The sequence below is a fragment of the Lontra canadensis genome, unplaced genomic scaffold (genome assembly GCF_010015895.1).
Source record: "Lontra canadensis isolate GAN:19392208 unplaced genomic scaffold, GSC_riverotter_1.0 scaffold38, whole genome shotgun sequence".
Taxonomy (NCBI): Eukaryota; Metazoa; Chordata; class Mammalia; order Carnivora; family Mustelidae; genus Lontra; species Lontra canadensis.
The window spans coordinates 10,212,166-10,230,575 of record NW_022631032.1 but is presented as its reverse complement, the minus strand read 5'-3'; the positions used below and the strand labels follow the sequence as shown (position 1 = coordinate 10,230,575).

General features: G+C 38.5%; 1 protein-coding gene across 5 annotated transcripts in view; it reads left to right on the top strand.

Moving 5' to 3' along the window:
• The window catches only part of ARMC8 (armadillo repeat containing 8), a 108,225-nt gene that overhangs the window by 74,759 nt on the left and 15,056 nt on the right, over positions 1–18,410 (top strand). For 4 of the 5 annotated variants that reach the window (XM_032869609.1, XM_032869608.1, XM_032869611.1 and 1 more), the window contains 6 exons: positions 3,927–4,009; positions 4,323–4,404; positions 7,891–7,977; positions 10,890–10,982; positions 13,940–14,089; positions 15,280–15,375. In XM_032869609.1, the coding sequence (XP_032725500.1) occupies positions 3,927–4,009; positions 4,323–4,404; positions 7,891–7,977; positions 10,890–10,982; positions 13,940–14,089; positions 15,280–15,375 (591 nt within the window). The remainder of the gene's footprint in view (positions 1–3,926; positions 4,010–4,322; positions 4,405–7,890; positions 7,978–10,889; positions 10,983–13,939; positions 14,090–15,279; positions 15,376–18,410) is intronic. The other variant, XM_032869610.1, reaches the window with a different exon arrangement.

Sequence of the window (18,410 nt, the reverse complement as noted above, 5' to 3'; positions counted from 1 at the left end):
TTTGAATTGTTTGAGAAGTTTCTTGACACCAGTAAGAATTTGCCTGGTTTTTACATTGTCTGACCTGTTTTGATCACAGTTCAAGGTCCAATCTGAAGTTGCTAATACCTGGAAAATGCTTCATCCTCATTCATGCTGGGAGAATAGTTGGGCTTTATTTTTAACTCTGACTCTTCCAGTTCTTTTTAGGCTCTCAGGAATGGGTGGTATATGACTTGGCCACAGCTAAGGTATGAGTCCAATAGGGCTCATGGAGAGCTAGGGAATTCCCTTGTAAGTCAACACCATTTTCATCTTATGAACATTCCCGTGTGTGCCATGAACCTTAGGATTATCTGGATTCAGCATTTTCCCCATGACCCTCTAGCCTACTGCCCTTTTCTCTCACAGGCCATAGGGTTCTTCTGTCCCAATGCCAGGGGCCTCAGATCCTTTTCTACCCCTGCAAAGAGCTACAGTGTCAGAGAAGAAAGCTTAGCAAAAACATATAGTCACGAGCACTAAAGACACCGGCAGAGAGAGAACTTAGCACCTAGTCCATTAACCTAAAACTTTGTCAGTTTATGATGCAGCATTTTTTATGTGGTTTAATTCTGTAGTTAAATTTACAACCCAGTCCACTAGAAGAGCAGAGAGAGAGAAAGGGCACCTCCACTCTGAAGATTCAGTCCACCTCTTATACTCCTGGCCAGGCACAGTGTCTGTGTAACAGAGGACCCGCCCACCTGCCCACCCTTCCTTCCTCCTTTCTTTTATTCCTTCCTTCCTTCCTTTTTTTTTTTTTTTAAGCAAATTCAATAAGCTATGCCACAGGGCACATTTGCTGAACTGTGGCTGAGGAATCTCCGACCAGAATCATGAGGCAGAACAACTTGAAGCTTTATTTGACATTGCTCTTATATTCTGGAAAGACCTAAGATCCTTTACAGGGGCTAGGACTTGGCTCTCTGTCATTATCAAGCTTTGTAGCCCAGTACAGGTTGTTAAAAGGCACCATGGAGGGCGCGTGGGTGGCTCACCGGGTTAAGCCTCTGTCTTCAGCTCAGGTCATGATCCCAGGGTTCTGGGATCGAGCCCCACATCGGGTTCTCTGCTCTGCAGGGAGCCTGCTTCCCTCTCTCTCTCTCTCTCTCTGTCTCTTTGCCTACTTGTGATCTCAGTCTGTCAAATAAATAAATAAATAAAATCTTTAAAAAAAAAAAGGCCCCATGGAGAGCAAGTTTTATTGTGCTTGGCTTTCCAACCCAGGTCTAAAAAGTTATCTGGTGCTGTTAGACCTTCAGTGGGTCAGAGATCTATGGCAACAGCCACTGCCAACTCCTTCCCAGCTGACCTAAAAATTTTTTCTCTGAATGTGATTCCAAACCTTTCTCTGCTTCATAATCTCATTTTAGTCTTTATTTTGGTCAGTGTCTTCACTGTATTGCTCCTGTATCCCTTACCAGATGATCTGAATACCCTAAAGAATACAAAATCACAGTTAGATCATGTTGCTCATTCACATAGCCTCTCAGGATACCTTTTTGGATTGGAATCCTAGCTTCACATTCTGATTTTGCATTATTTTCACCCCCTTGCTCCCAGACTGGTATCTTGATGGAAAAGGTGGGCCAGTCATTCAAGTAATGGGCTTTCCAAGATATTGGCAGGGTTACTAAAGTCCCTCCACAACAAGTTTGAATACAAATCCAGGCCTCCTACTTGTAGACATTTTTTGATAGACTGTAACCTAAGAAGGGTCACCTTGTGCCTGAAAGAGAAAAATGCCTCCAAATAGTCCTACTGTTTTATATCCTAAATTAGAGGAAAGGTTTACCAGCCAGTTAGTTTATAGCTATTCTCTAGCTCCAGAGTACTAGCTCCCACACCCCAGGAAACTTAAAGCATGAAACTGTGCTCTATATAATGATTGGCTGCTTACATAGTTCCCCACTGTCTGCTGGCCTAAGCCTCAGTATTGTCTGGTATGGTCATTAATGGCCATTTCCCAGCATTTTGAGAGTGGGTATTTTTCCCACTTACCTTTGTGGACACTTAATTCATTCTGTCTGCCTTAAGCCCTATTGTCCCTGTCATTCCTAAAGTGCTTTAGCTAACAGCAAGTGCTATAGCACTCATTCAGTAGTTCATTGCACTCGCTTAACCTACACTGTAAGTTTGGTGGGAACAAGGGCTTTTCTGCCTCACCATTTTATCTTCAAATTTTAAAACCATGCCTCACATTCGGTGGGCACTCACATATTTACTGAATAAGTAAATGTGGCCATGTAAATAGGAGCTGTGCCCTATTTGCCCTTAGTCTAGCCTGCTCCCTGATTTATGACCCCTTATCTAACTAGGTCTGTACTGTCTCGTCTCTTCTACTCTACCTTCCCATGTTGCTTCTGGATAACATGGTAGTTTTGCCCAGGCAAACGTGATTTTTCTTTACATGCTGATTGCAAATGATTGGAGGTAGAGTAATAATTGCTCTAGCCCCTCATTTTACTGAAGGCCCATGGAGGTCAAATGATTTGGTCAGGATCATAGAGCAAATCTATATGCCTAATGATTGCTACACTTGTCCTGACCCTTGGCAGATTTACATCTTTGGTTGGATGTGGCCAATAAACATTATCCAGAAGCTTCTTTAAATTCTTGGTCATGTCCAGGTTTCCTAAGCATCTGGAGCCAGCCTAATAGCATTTCTTAGCTCTCAGAGGATAATCTTGTGTTCCCACCCCCACCACCACTTTGTTCTTGGAATAAAAAATTTTAGATTAGGGAATATCAAGCTGATTTTGAAGTACCAGCATGGTCATATGTAGAGTGAGAGATGAGCAGAGCCTTGGGACATGTGTCTGTTTAAGGAAGGGAAGTTTAAGGAGATCCCCAGGTGATCTTCACACACCTCCCAGCGAGGTATTTTCCAGGTGGGAGTAAGGACTTACATTAACATTGTCACTCATGTTGGGGACTACCTTATGAGCACAGGAGTTCTCTAACCAGGTCCGTATTACAAGCATGGCTAAGAATCAGGACTCTGGAGTCAGATACCTGAGTTCCTCTCTGCTTTGTGATCCCAGGCAAGCTCTGTATCATCTAGAACCTTCAGTTTCCTAATAGGCTAATGAGAATAATTATAATAATGCCTGCAAGAGGGTTAAATCAGATCATGTAATATGCTTAGTAGCACAATGCTCAGGACATAGATGTACGTAACAAATGTTAGTTGTTTTTGTTAACATTTTGGTTGTGATTGTATTAGCTTTTTTTCCAATAGGTGGGTTTTCTATAGGACCACACAAATTAAGCTTAATTTCTTCCACACGGTATTTATTTTGTATCTGTCTCTTGCTTAATGAAGGAAAATTACACGCTATCTTATTTTTAAATTAAAAAAAATTGTGACTATGGAGATTACATGTAACAGGAGTTAGTGTTACAGTAAAAAGATGGCAAGGATTACTTTTCTAAATATTTAGCTTAGTTTCCTTTTGCTTGGTAAGAAGGTAGCCACAGGGTGGCTCTGTCGGAAACCCACAGGTTGCATTTCATAAGGGGCTGAGTGTGAACCATAATTTTTCTAGAATCTCAGTCTGGCAGGAACCTGCCTAGTGATAACTCAGTTACATCTTTTAGTTTTTCTCAATACTGTTTATGTAACACCTCTGCAATATTTATGCCATCTAGTTACTGTTTTAAGTATTTTTTAAAAATAAGCATAATTTGCCCCTTCATGCCTGTCGTTCAGTCTGGCAAGTTCTTAGTGGATAGTCCTTCCTTTCTGATGAGCTGTCTGCCCCACCACAAAACGATTGTTCCAGAGGTAAAAACTCTTGCTAAAAACATTAAACTTTTAATGGATATTAACATACTTGCATTTACAAGAGTGAAATTTGTCCTCTTCGTGTTGTTATTTATGCAGCATTAACCTTTTTCTCCAGATCATTGAGACTGAAAATATGATGGACCGAATTGTGACTGGCTTGTCTGAGTCTAGTGTCAAGGTGCGGTTAGCTGCCGTCAGGTATGAGCTTTAAATGGTCTGAATAAAAACCCTTTGCCGTGTGTTTAACCTGTTTCCTTTCCGGACCTTCACCAAGTAAGCGCAGAATCCAAATGTTACTCAAAAGTATTCTTGGGTGAACTTCTGCAGTGTGTAACGTCATTTCACAGAGAAGCTAGCCTGGAAAGCCCATGAAGTCCTGAAGTAGTTGAATTAACAATGTCTATAGATATACTTGACGTGCATATTAGTAATAAGTGAAATGCCAAAGCAGTGTGTTTGAAAAGTAAAAGTGTTGGCTTCTTTTGAAGCTAATTTTGATTATTCTTTGTAGATGTTTGCACAGTTTATCTAGATCTGTGCAGCAGCTTCGAACCAGTTTCCAGGATCACGCTGTGTGGAAACCTTTAATGAAGGTAAGAAACCAGCAAGTAGCACCCATTCCCACAGAGCCTCTGTAGTGAGCCAAAGTAGCTGATAACACTCCCTGGTCTGGGAGTATGGCTGTTTTTTGTGTGAAAGATTTTGAATACTTACCCCCTCAGATCTGATGTTTTAAGCATCTTTAGATCTGTAGAACGTATTTCCAAGGTCAGCATCTCAAGTGTGACAGGGAAGCAGATGCCTAGTTTTCTTTTATTAAATAAAACTTTAGTTACTCATCTGATCTCCCTGTGTGTTTGCTGTTACACTTTAGACTTCATCCAGAATCTTTGTAATTTTTAGTTGTAAAAAGGAAAGGAATCAGTCATGGGAAGGTATAATCTGTTCTTAATCTTTTGGCAATCCCTGGATATTTTTTACCACAATGTTATCTCCTATTTCTCTTTCACCAGAATAATTTCTTTGATCTTAGGTCTTCCCTTGAGGGCCAAAAACAACAACAAAAAAGTGGTTGAGGTCAAATAAATCTGAATCAAGACTTAGATGAGGCATTAGGTTGCTGCTTCTGTTATTCCCTGACATATTACAGAACTGTGGGTCAACTTGGTCTCTGGTCCATCTTCTTAATTTCTTTCTTTCTTTCTTTGTTTTTAAATGATCATACACGTTGCATTTAATCGGCAGAATTTTTTAAGGTATTGGTTTTGGTTTTTGGTCTTCATTACCTACTATGAAAATCTCTTAGGCACAGTGAGGCTACTAGAATTTTTTTACTCCAGAGCTCTTGCCCTCATCTTAAAGCTTCGGGTTACAGTAGGGGCATCATTGTGGTAGAAAATAGCCAGGGGAGGCTTCAGGCAGGAAAAATATGAAGTGGACTTTGAAGGAAAAAGGAAGGCAGGAAGATTTTCCAGAGAGAGGAATAGCATAAGTGAAATACTACATATGGTCCGTAAAGGAAGCATAAGGATGTCTTCATGACCGCAGTAGAAGGAGTGCTGGGGGTATGATCACCAGGTGGAAAGAGCTGGACCAGTGCTCTCTTTAGGAAAGCTATTTTGCTATGGGCATTCTTTCTTTTAGATTATACCTTTTGCATAACAATTTAATCTTGATTTATGGATTCTGTCTGTTCAAGATTTTTTTAAAGTCTCTTCTATTTCCCAAAATAACTTCCAAATATTTTCTCTGGAGCTATTTTCTCTAATTGCTCAGCTCACTATCCCTCTATCATATGACTCAGAAATGGGGCAACATACTGTTTCTAGCTAGTTCTACCTGGACAAAGGTTTGGTGGGCAATCTAGAAGGATTTTGTACACTTGGGTACCTGTGAATATAGTTACTATCAAACTACTACCTTGTACAAAGTATAATACTAAAAGCTTGAGCTTGGAAGTAAGTCAGTGATTTATCTAGATACTTTTAGGTTTTTCTTAGTTCAAGGCTATTTGCATGTCTATTGATTTTTTCCCCCTTTTTGCTTTGCCATGTTTTCAGCTGTTAGCAAACTACAGAAGAGTAGGCATTACATTTTAATTAAAAATTTTGTTTGTGATTTTTTTTTGTCCTTATTTTGTTGAAATTCTATTTGATCAGTATTAGATGTCAGCTTCTGAATTTCAGTGTCGTATCTTATACTGCATTGAGTAAATGCTTTTAAAATTTTGATAGCTATTCTGTTTTAGTTTATCATTGTTATCTCATTGGAAAATAAAAGTTGATAAAAGCACATTAGTCTCCATAAAGCAAAAATAGTAGTATTTTTAAAGTGAATTGCATTGGTAAGCACTCGCTTATTTCAAGCAATGATTCTAAGTAGTATAGTTTTAGAAAAAGATTATTTTTCTTAATTCACAAATGTTCATTGAGCACCCCTTTTGTGCAGTGCCATTCAGTTGATATGGGCCAGGATAAATTAGACCACAGATTAGTCCTTCAAGAAGTTTAAATTTGTAAATAGAAAAGGAGATTGGCATGGCTGCACATAGAATTTGCATAGTAGGTAGTAATAAGGATCCCAGGAGAGGTCACAAACAAAGGCTATGGGTATTCAGAAGGGGATAGAATGACTTCTGACTGGAAGGGCTTCAAGATGGCTTCTGGAGTGGGGATGGCCTTAAAGAATGGGTAGAGTGTGTACCTGAGGGATAAAGGAAGGGCATGGCAAAGGAAGGGAAGGGTTGTATGATCTCAGAAGGGGTTGTGACAAACACAGATCAGGATCCATAGTATATGAGATTCAATTTTCATCAACTAGCTGACAGTTCACAGAAGAGTTTAAAATGCAGTATCTTAAGACAACTATTTCTATTTTATAATTCTTGCTTATTAATTTGGGAACTTTGGACTTGATTTAGTTGAAGAAAGCAGATAATATATTTAACTCTCTGAAATTTTTTGTGATGATCCATTTCCAGTTTGCATAACAAGAGTTTCTAAGATTCCTTTTGGGATCATAGGTCTGATCCTGATCTGATCCCAAATGCAGAAGATTTAGTTAAAGTGGATATTGCATATAAGTGGTGGTGGTTACGAGCCTTCACTCTTGGAATCTAGAAACAACAGGTTCTGATAAGCTAATGGTGACTAACATTTGTCATTGTGCTATGCTGTCTTCTGAGTTGAGTGAGAGTCCATGGCAGTTAGTTTGCTTTGTATCTACGTGCCTGATGATAACAATTACAACAATGAATTGCCTTTGTAAAAACTTTATTTTTATAGCCGTTACTGTGTGCCAGTTACTATTCTAAAATCTTTTTATATGTTAATTCTCACAATAATACCATCATCCCCATTTTATAGCCAAGGAATTCATATACTTATTTAGTGTTTGAGCTGAAATTTGCATTCAGGTGGTCTGTGTGCTTTACCCCCATGTCATGTTGCTTCCCTTAATATTCACTGTATCACATTTAATCTTAAAAACTCCTGTCAAGGAAGTGTTGTTTTCTTCAATTCAAAGACTCAGAGAGGTTAAGAAATAAGCTCAAGTTCACACATCTACTAAGTGAAAAGGAGGGCTGTGATTCCAGTCCTGAAAACCAGTCCCCACATTGCCCTAGCTGTGTAGTAGCTTGATTCACCCCTGCTTTTGGTCAAACAAGCCCTTCTAGAGATACATAAATCAGAATGTTTCAGGCTCTGGGGCAATTTGTGGTTTCATAAGTGGCCTGATATGATGGAGTAAATTTAACTAACTTGCCCTAAAGCAGTCCCGTGCTGTTCACACTTTTCATACAGAACACCCCCTCGCTGACTTATGTGTTTATCTCTTTCTGTGCAGCACCTCCCATCCTGGCAGTGGGGCTGTAGCTTCTCCAGCAAGATAGGTGTGAGGGCCTTAGTCATAATTAGAGCACCAGGTAAAGTTTGACACGATTACAAGTGGATCTTTCCTAACTACCCAATATGAAAAGCCAAGTTGAAAGATAAATTGTTTTTGGTTCTCATTTGTTCTTATGATCTCACTTCCATCATTCCAAACCATTAATAGCATCCCTTTTTTAAACTCCATAGGTTTTACAAAATGCACCAGATGAAATCCTAGTAGTAGCATCTTCCATGCTATGTAATCTTCTTCTTGAATTTTCTCCAAGCAAAGAGGTTAGTATCGATTTTCTCTTCCTAGACTTTGCCCAGTCTACCTAGAGTTTAGTCACATAATTTTCACAGTAGTTGACTTTGAAATTTCAGGATTGACATATAAAAACTACTGCTAGGGTAAAATACTACATCTGCCTGGATGACTCAGTCAGTTAAGCATCTGACTCTTGGTTTTGTCTCAGATCATGATCTCAGGGTCGTGGGATCCAGCCCCGTGTGGGTCTCTGTACTCAGCAGGGAGTCTGCTTAAGAGTCTCTCCCTCTCCCTCTGCCTCTCCCCCCCTCCATTCATTCTCTCTCTCAAATAAATAAATAAATCTTTAAAAAAAAAGCTGCTTCTGAATTGTATGGTGGTGTGTGTGCAAATAAAATCATTTTAAAATGGTTTAATTTCCAATTCTCCCATTTCTGCCTGGCATGTGCAACTTATTTAAAAGATACTATAGCTTACACTTAATCTAAACTGCCTACAACTACAAATGTAATTACAAAAGTAGTAGATTATTTTCAAACTATATATATTAAGAATAAATTAAGGGTCAGTTTTGTAAATCAAGATTATAAATCATTTCAGGGTGATAACTGGTAGAAAATAGTCTTTATACTTTGTCTTTTTTCTTTTTCTTTTTTTTTTTTTTTTTAGGGAGAGGGAGAGAAAGAGGGTGAGTGGAGGAGCAGACGGGGAGGGAGAGAGATTATTTTAAGCAGGCTCCACGCCCATCACAGGGCTCAGTCTCACAATCCTGAGATCATGACCTAAGCCAGAATCAAGAATCAAATGCTTAACTAACTGTGCCACCCAGGTGCCCCAGGAAAATAATCTTTTTAATTTTGAATGTTAGATTGTTGTTTGGGGAGGGATTACATATGGGAATGTTCTTTCCCTTCTATACATTTTATAAATGTATTTGAGAATGTATTGTTTTTATACTAGGGAAAACTACAATAAGCTTTAATAAAGAAGGGAGGGAACCTTACAGAGTTAGTTTCATCATGTTAAAATATCTCTGGTCTGCCCAGTTGTGAGCTGAGGTTTAGACACTATCCTTTATTTAGTAGTTCCATTTTTGTTGAATTTCCTTTCATCACTGTGACACCTGTAGTCTTCTGGCTGGTAGTTAGGACGGCATTTGGTAGCAAGGTGGAGATTCAGAGACAGTTACTCAACAAGCAGAAATCTTGGAACAAAAGGAGAGAAACTGGTAGTTACTCTGAAGGAAGAGAAAGTCTAGACAGGATGCCAGAGTTTCCATCTGTTTTCCTCTGCTCTGGTGGTTGAGGTCTTTGCATGGTGATGAACTGGTTGCAGTCAGTACTATACCATTAATCACTCTGAACAGCACTCATATTGCCTCAGATCCACTTTTCTGCATATTTAGATAAGGTCTGGTTAGAAGTAAGGTAGATGAGCTCAGGCATAGGGTCAGTAATATGATTGATTATTTTTTTATGTTAAAAATAAACTGGATCCTGAACTGAGAGGAAGGAAATGCTATAAAAGCACTTATTAGGCCAGTTAACAAAATTGGGATATGGGCTATAGATTTAATAAAAGTCTTGTTTTAATGTTAACGTCTCTGAATTTGATAACTGCTTTGTGATTCCAAGAGAACATCCTTGTTCTTAGGAAATACCATTGAAGTATTAAGGGTAAAGGGGCATGATGTATATGCTGTACTTTGAAGTGGTTCAGAAAAGATGAATATGTGGATATGGGCATGCAGAAGGAGAAAGGTAATGATAAATATGACAAAATATTAAAAAATTTTGAATTGAGGAAAAGACTATGTGGTAGAAGCACCTTATTCTTGCTACTTTGTAAGTTTTAACTTACTTCAAAATTAAAAAAAAAAAGAGGTGGGGAGATGGGCAAAATGGATGAAAAGGAGAGGGAAATACAGGCTTCCAGTTATGGAATGAGTAGGTTTTGGGAATAACAGGGATTATAATAGCACTATACAGTGATATATGGTAGCTACACTTGTGGTGAGCACACCATAGTGTATAAACCTGTCAAATCATTTTGTTGTACACCTGAACCTAAAGTAACATCTTGTGTGAACTATATTCAAAAAAGAAAATTTTAAAAAGAAACAAAACCAGTTTGTACAAGTAGAGAAATGTGTATCCTTCAAAATAACATCTTCAAAGTCCCTGCCCTTTTCCTCCCTATGTAAGTCTGAATTGCTTAAGACAATTCTAGAGTCCACTTGAAAAGGGGGCCTTTTAAGCATTCATTTGTGACAGTAGATCAGTGCTCAAAGGTGTGAATTTTTTAGAAATTTTCAAACCCTGTTTTCAGCCAAGGATCATAAATAAAATGAGTGGTTAGGCTAAAGGTATTTTAGGTGGAGAATGTAATAGGACCATAAAAGTATACAACTGTTTTGCTTGTACAATTGATAGATAGTCCTGAAAGTAGTTCTAAAAAATGGATTCTTCAGCACATTTGGAATAACATTGACAGTCTGGAAAGAAGATAGTTCTGTTATGTAAGTTCCATGTAATCCAGCCATGTTGTCAGTCCCAGCTTGTAAAGAACACATGGGATACACCCGTACACCACACAGGAAGTGAGTTTCTCAAAGGACAGTGAGAAGGAGAGTGTAGAATTAGATAGTGGAATCATAAGGCATGTGCAGAATGTACAGAATTAGAACAGCTCCTGAGTCAGAGCTACAGAAAAAAAGAAATGACTGGGACTACTTCGGGTTTTGAATTTGTAAAAGACCTAATTGTTTTTGCCCTTTTTGTGGTAATTTTTATGTTCACCTCACTTCCTGCTTTGCAGAAGTTGCCTGGAATTGCATGAGAGTAGGAAGGAAATCATAAGCAGAGTGCCAGGGTATATGCACATTTAGTCACAAACTTGACTTTAAAACTGTGCTTTTTTTTTCCCTTTCCAATCACAGCCAATTTTAGAATCTGGAGCTGTAGAACTACTTTGTGGATTAACCCAAAGTGAAAATCCTGCATTGCGAGTGAATGGTATTTGGGCTTTAATGGTATGTTTTACTCTCTTATATAACTCATCACTTGTGAAGCAAATGGGGCTGTTATCAAAGTTAAAACTAAAGAATGTATTATTTGAAATGTCTGAAATTTGCTTTTTAATAAATGTTGCTATTTTGGCCCAGTCCTCTAATGACCTTGGACCTAGAACACTTAGTATTCAGCTTTTGGATTTGAATATTAGCATGTGGCCACTGTGAGCCACAATTCTCCTGTTTATTATTAAGAAAAGCAGACACGGGGAATGCCTCGGTGGCTCAGTGGGTGAAAGCCTCTGCCTTTGGCTCAGGTCATGATCCCAGGGTCCTGGGATCAAGTTCTGCATCGGGCTCTTTGTTCAGCAGGGAGCCTGCTTCCCCCCTTCTCTGCCTGCTTCTCTGCCTCCTTATGATCTTCATCTGTCAAATAAATAAATAAAATCTTTAAAAAATAATAAAAATAATTTCTTAACAATTTCAAGTAAATAATTTATAATAATCTAAACTTATAAAACTGTATAACTATGAAGTCAAACTATATGACTTAAGATTTACTAAAAATATATTGAAATTAAATTTGACATGGATTTATGGGACACCTGGGTGGCTCATTCAGTTAAGCCGCTGCATTTGGCTCAGGTCATGATCCCAGGGTCCTGGAATCCAGTCCTGCATCAGGCTCCTTGCTTGGCAAGGAGCCTGCTTCTCTCTCCGCCTCTGCCTGCCACTCTGCCTGCTTGTGCACACGCTCGTTCTCTCTCTCTCTCTCTCTCTGACAAATAGATAAAATCTTTAAAATTGACATGGATTTCTTCAAATATAGTTATAGTAGTTATAATTTAATTTCTATGTACCAGACACTAAGGAATGTGTTTATCTTCAATTGTTATTTCTGATTCTTATTTTAAGTTCTATTGGTTTATATCCACCTCACAATTGGGAACCTGGGGCTTGGAGGATAAATGAATCATCCAAGGTGTCATAGCAAACAAGTGATTACAATGGATTCTGAACCTGTTCCAAACCCATATTCTTTTCCTTGTTCTGTGTATATCTGTTGTCTTTCCACACAAATTTGGGATAAAAATAATCATTTTCTAAACAGCAAATCCAGTAATTTCAGTTCTTATTCTCCTAAACTTGTATTAGCTTTTAGCACTTTTCTTTCTTAAAACTCCATTCCAGGACTTAATTTTTTTTTCAGCCTCACTTTCTACCTAGCCCCATTTTCAAACCCCTTTTCAGGGAATATTTCCCCAGTTTCAATTCCATTTCCCTTTATACTTCAGTTTCAAGGACTTCATCTTACTGTCATGATTTTAGCCCCCCTTAATAGAAGTTACTTTGAGATGTACAGACCCAGACATAATTGTTCCCTATACCCCAGGTCTATCACTTAAACGGCCTGTGAGATTTCATTTAAGGCCTCCCTGGGATATGTAGAATTTTATTGTTGAAAACTGAACTTATTATCCCACTCCTCAAATCCATATTAACTATCTTATTCTCATTAAGTCACCATACAACCAGCTGTTTTCTTCTCTGTCTACCCACTATAAAACCCTGGAGTCATTTTTGGCTTGGATCTCTTGACACCAGCCCAGTCAGTACTCATTTCTCTCTGCCATGCTGCTCATATCATTAGGTAACTTGATCTTTTTTGCATGGTTTAGCTCCTCAATTTGAAAAATAAGCCTGGGGGCACCTGGGTGCCTCAGTCTGTTAAGCATCCAACTCTTGATTTCAGCTCAGGTTGTGATCTCAGGGTTGTGAAATTGAGCCCCACTTCGGGCTCAGCAAGGAGTCGGCTTGAGATTCTCTCTGCCACTCCCTCTGCCCCTCCCCCCACTCAAGCTTGCATTCTCTCTCTCTCTCAAGTAAATAAGTAAATAATATCCCTTTTTTGGGGTAAATAAATCTTTAAAGAAAAATATGTGGGAATAACCACATATTATAGTAACTTTCTCATATACAAAAGACTTTTATACCAAAAGTTGATTTACGAGTTATTTGGCATTTGCTGTGTTTTTATTTTCTTCAGATGTGTTATTATAGCTTCAGGTTAAACTGGGATAATCCATAATGTGTCCAGAAAGGAGAAAAAGGAGCAAGAAAAAAAAAACAAAACAGCCATCTGGGGTTGCTAGTAGCTTGGGTATACCTTCTACCCTTTGGGGAGCTTCCTTTATAATATAGACCTGCCATATCAACACCCAACATAGTATTGTGAATATAGTAGGTGTTTCTGTACCAGTAAATTTAACAAAACCCACTACTTATTTTCACCCATAATAAGGGAATTCTTTTTAGTCATTCTCAAAATGAGTGGCACAGTATAGTTATTAGTAGCAATTTTGTTATTAAAGTACACTGAAGACAGGGTGCCTCGGTGGCTTGGGAAAAGCATCTTGACTCTTGATCTCAGGGTCATGAGTTCAAGCCCACATTGTAGAGCCTACTTAAAAAAAAAAAAAAAAAAAATGGTGCACAGAAGGCAACTTGATAACCAGAAACATTTCTGAAAAGTAACCAAGCTCATAGAGGTGAGAGATCAGTGGTTGCCAGAAGTAGGGGATAGCGGTGTGGGAGAAATGAGTGAACTGTTTTTTTCATTTGGGTTGTGTTTTGGGTTTGCTTTTGGGCGGGGGGGGGGGGTGGTTTTATTTTTTTCAGTTTAAATAAATAATTTTTTTAAAGGAAACCATAGATTCTATATTTATTAGACAAATCTTAGAACACTCAAATGCCCGTATCAGGAAGTGGTCATATTCCTTATACAGGAGTATGTATAGGAGATAGTTATCTTTCTCCTGACAGACAGAATTATAAGTAATTAACAGGAATCAGAAAAATAATATGACTTAAATTATCTGCAGCTTCTGTTTATACTTTGAAAATTTTCAGTTATTATCAAAATATAATTTAATAAAGCAAATGAAACATGATTTTTGAAACTTCTTTAATCCTTTCAGAATATGGCATTTCAGGCCGAACAAAAAATAAAAGCCGATATTTTACGAAGCTTGAGTACTGAACAGCTATTCCGGTTATTATCAGATTCAGATTTGAATGTGCTGATGAAGACACTGGGACTTCTTAGAAATCTCCTCTCTACTCGGCCTGTAAGTAGAAGTTTCCACATTAGCTGCCCTGCATATGCAATACAAAATATTGTTCTCCCTCACTTCTCCCATCAACATTTGCCCAGAAGTGTGATTCAAATACTGTCCCTTACCAAGAAGAAGTCGATATCTAGATCTGTCACCTACATAGGTGATCTGGGAACTGCTTTACCATATAGCCACCTGACCCTCCACTCTTGCACTGCCTGTTCTGTCTCCCTCTCCTTACTCCATGGTGGATATGAGCCTGCCTTGATTTGTTACTTCATTCTTACTTGGTTTGCTGGCCAGAATGTGTTTTCTCATATGCCTAAATCACTCATCCCTGGGGTCTCCGCTTCTTTCCCTTTAGAGAATCCTTCTCAATGTTATTCCATAGACCAATCCCCATGCTGCCAACATTTAGTAGATTGACTCTGAAGATGTCAGTGTGGAAACAGTGGTTATATATCAAAGCAGGAGAGGCTGAGCCTGTTTCTGGGGTCCCTCTTATAGTTCCCTGAGCCTACCTGAAGTCAGTGGCCTTCAGGTAGATGAAGAAACATGGGTGGTTCCTTTGTGCTTCACTTGTTTTCTGCGCCTTCTTCGTTCATTTGTACTGCAGGTTGTTAGTAAATCTGTGCCCTATTTTCCATGTTTCTGGTTTTTTTCGCCCTTTCCCCATCTCTTTTTATTTATTTATTTTTAAAGATTTTATTTATTTATTTGACAGAGATCACAAGTAGGCAGAGAGGCAGGCAGAGAGGAGGAAGCAGGCTCCATGCTAAGCAGAGAGCCCGATGTGGGGCTTTATCCCAGCACTCTGGGACCATGACCTGAGCCGAAGGCAGAGGCTTTAACCCACTGAGCCACCCAGGTGCCCCTCCCCATCCCTTTTTAGAGTTCCTTTTTCTTTAAAATCTTTGAGTTTGAGGATTCTGTATTGAAAATATAATTCTGTATTCTATCAGGCCAAGTCTGTTATTTTTAAACTTCAAGTCATAAATATACACACAAACACACACATAGAAAGCAAAATGCAATTTTATGCTATAATAAACACTATTTTTTGGCATCTAGTTCTGTATGCTGTGGTTTCTCTTTCAAGCAGTTGTGTATTATATTGTTTAACTTAGAAGCTTTCTTTTCCTTTCTGTGATCTTTTTCTTTGTTCCCCAGATAATAACTGTGGATTTCCCTTGTTTTTGCAGCATATAGATAAAATAATGAGTACTCATGGAAAGCAAATTATGCAAGCCGTCACGCTTATTCTGGAAGGGGAGCATAACATTGAGGTCAAAGAGCAGGTATGTGCTCCTTTTTTATTATTATTAATTATTTTTTTTTCCTGAGAAGTATCTTCTGAGTGTGAATACCAAAAAGGATCTTCATTAGGAGTCTCCTGAAATATTCAGATCTGTGAAAGACAGAGTGCTGAGATAAAGGTGCTATAGAGACAAGAAAGATTTGAGGAGAAAGATCCTCCACCACCCCCAAAACTATTCAAGAATTCTTCCTCCCGGAATAGAAGAAAATATTGCCAGAGTCTATCGTTTCACCCTCCGTGTCATGCACTGTACACACTGTCCCTGTCTCTATAGAGATACCACCTTTGATCATCCTAGACTGAGTCCACTCTCTTGGATTCATCATTTCCAGCTTTCTATATCCACCATGCTCTGAACTCCTTATTCCTATAACACCCTGATAAAGTAATCCCTTATGCTGGAGTTGTTTTTCATTTTTTTATTCAAATGTTCTTCATTCCTAGCCCATACTTCTACTTTCTCTTGTCCTTTTTAGTAGGGCAGGTTTGGGATAGGCATAAAAATACAGAGGCTATGCATTCATCCAGGAACAGTTTTAGAATTACTTTTCTATATTTTCTGGGATTTATTACAGCATTTTTTTTTAAGATTTTATTTAATTATTTGACAGAGATCACAAGTAGATGGAGAGGCAGGCAGAGAGAGAGAGGGAAGCAGGCTCCTTGCTGAGCAGAGAGCCCGATGCAGGACTCGATCCCAGGACCCTGAGATCATGACCTGAGCCGAAGGCAGCGGCTTAACCCACTGAGCCACCCAGGTGCCCCTATTACAGCATTTTTAACATAGTATATGTTTTGTCATAAAAAGAAAGCTCACCTACAAACTTAAATTTCTGATACAAGATCTGAGGCAATGCTAATGTTCAACTTTCTGACATAAATGTTAGCTATATAATGTGTTCACTTCAGAATTCATTGAGCTGTGTACTTATATGTGTGGAGGAAACTTGCCCAAGGTCATCAGTGGGGAGTTGAACTTAGAGTCTAGCTGCAGGCCCGTGCTCTGCATTCTCTGTGTTCAAGAATTAGAGTAATTCTGCAATCTTCAGAAGAAAAGTCCAGGAAATAAGAATGGTAGGATATAGGAGCTGTAATTGAATTCGTGATCAAAAAAGGCAATAGATTTGACAAAGTGGTTTTAAGATGAACATTTTAGGTGATTTCCCTTAAAATTCAATAATAAACAACGATGTTTTCTGATGAACAAAAATTTAACACAGAAAATCTATCATCTCAGGCATCCCTAATACTAGGTTGAACATATCCATTATAGGAACACAACAATGAAGAAGACCCATTGCTCAAAATAAACTATTCTGCCTGGGGATGCCTAGGTGCCTTAGTCGGTTAAGTGTCTAATTCTTTTTTTTTTTTTTAAGATTTTATTTATTTATTTGACAGAGATCACAAGTAGGCAGAGAGGCAGGCAGAGAGAGAGGAGAGAGGAGGAAGCAGGCTGCCTGCTGAGCAGAGAGCCCGATGCAGGGCTCGATCCCAGGACCCTGGGATCATGACCTGAGCTGAAGGCAGAGGCTTTAATCCACTGAGCCACCCAGGCGCCCCAAGTGTCTAATTCTTGATCTCAGCTCAGGTCTCAGTGTCAGGGTGGTGAGTATAAGCCCCACATCAGGCTCCACGCCCAACTGTTTTATTTAAACTATTTTACCTGAAGAGCATAAGAATGAATTTTGTCTATAAAATGGCTCACCTAGATAGAATTCCTCTGACTTGAAAAGTGAAGCAAGGCAAAAAGGTGAGGCAGGATTTGAATGAAGGCAAAAAAGAAAGGCCAACAACAGTAATATGTTCTGACAGGACTCAAATTACACTCTTTCATACAAATTTTGGTCATGGTCCAGAAGTAGGTGATGATGGGGAGGCTTAAACTGTCTGGTTGTTAGCTGGAAGTTTAATTCTTCCCAGACACCGTGATAATTCAGCTTTTTTTTTCCTTGACGTATACTGACATACAATAAGCTACATATATTTAAAATATATACTGTGATATGCTGACATATGTATATACCATGAAATAATCACCACAATCAAAATAGTGAACGTATCTGTTAAACTGTCCTTATATTGGGAAAAAGACATGTCCATTGTTACCAGTCTTCATCAGCAGCATACTGGAGTTGCTACCAAGTGCAACAAGACAAAAAGAAATAAAAGGCATATAAATTGGAAAAGAAGAAATAAAATTATTCCCTGACAACATGAATGCCTATGTACAAAATGCCATGGACTCATCAGAAAAAGCTAGAAGTAATCAAGGAATTAGCCAAGGCCACAAGATAGAAAAATCCATTGTATTTTTAATACATTAGCATGAACAAGTAGAATTTGGAATTTTAAAAACAGTACCATTTATAGTAGCTCAGAAAAAATGAAATACTTGTGTATAAGTCTCATAAAGTATGTGCAGTATCTCTGTGCAGAAGACTGCAAAATGCTGATAATGAAAGAAATCAAAGACCTAAATAAGTGGGGAGATACACCATATTAAAATGTCATTATTATCCTTTACATATGTTGTTGGATTCAATTTACTGAAATTTGGTAAGGAATGTTTCACATCTATATTCGTGAGAGACACTGATGTTTAGTTTTCTTGTGATGTCCTTGTTTGGTTTTGATACTGATATTTGATTATGGAGATAATGCTTGCCTCGGGAAATGAGGTGAAGGCATTCCTCCTCAGTTTTCTGTAAGAATTTGTGAAGCATTGGTATTCTTTCTTAAATTTTGGTAGAATGTACAAGTGAAGCCTTCTGGAACCTGGTGTTTCTTTTGTGGAAAAGTGTTTAGCTAAAGCAAAATAAGTCAGTCAAGAAAGACAATCATCATATGATATCACTGATATGAGGAATTTGAGAAACAAGACAGGATCGTAGGGGAAGGGAGGGAAAAATGAAACAAGATGAAACCAGAGAGGGAGACAAACCACAAGAGGCTCTTAATCTCAGGAAACAAACTGACGGTTGCTGGAGGGGGTGGGGGTAGGAAGGATGGGGT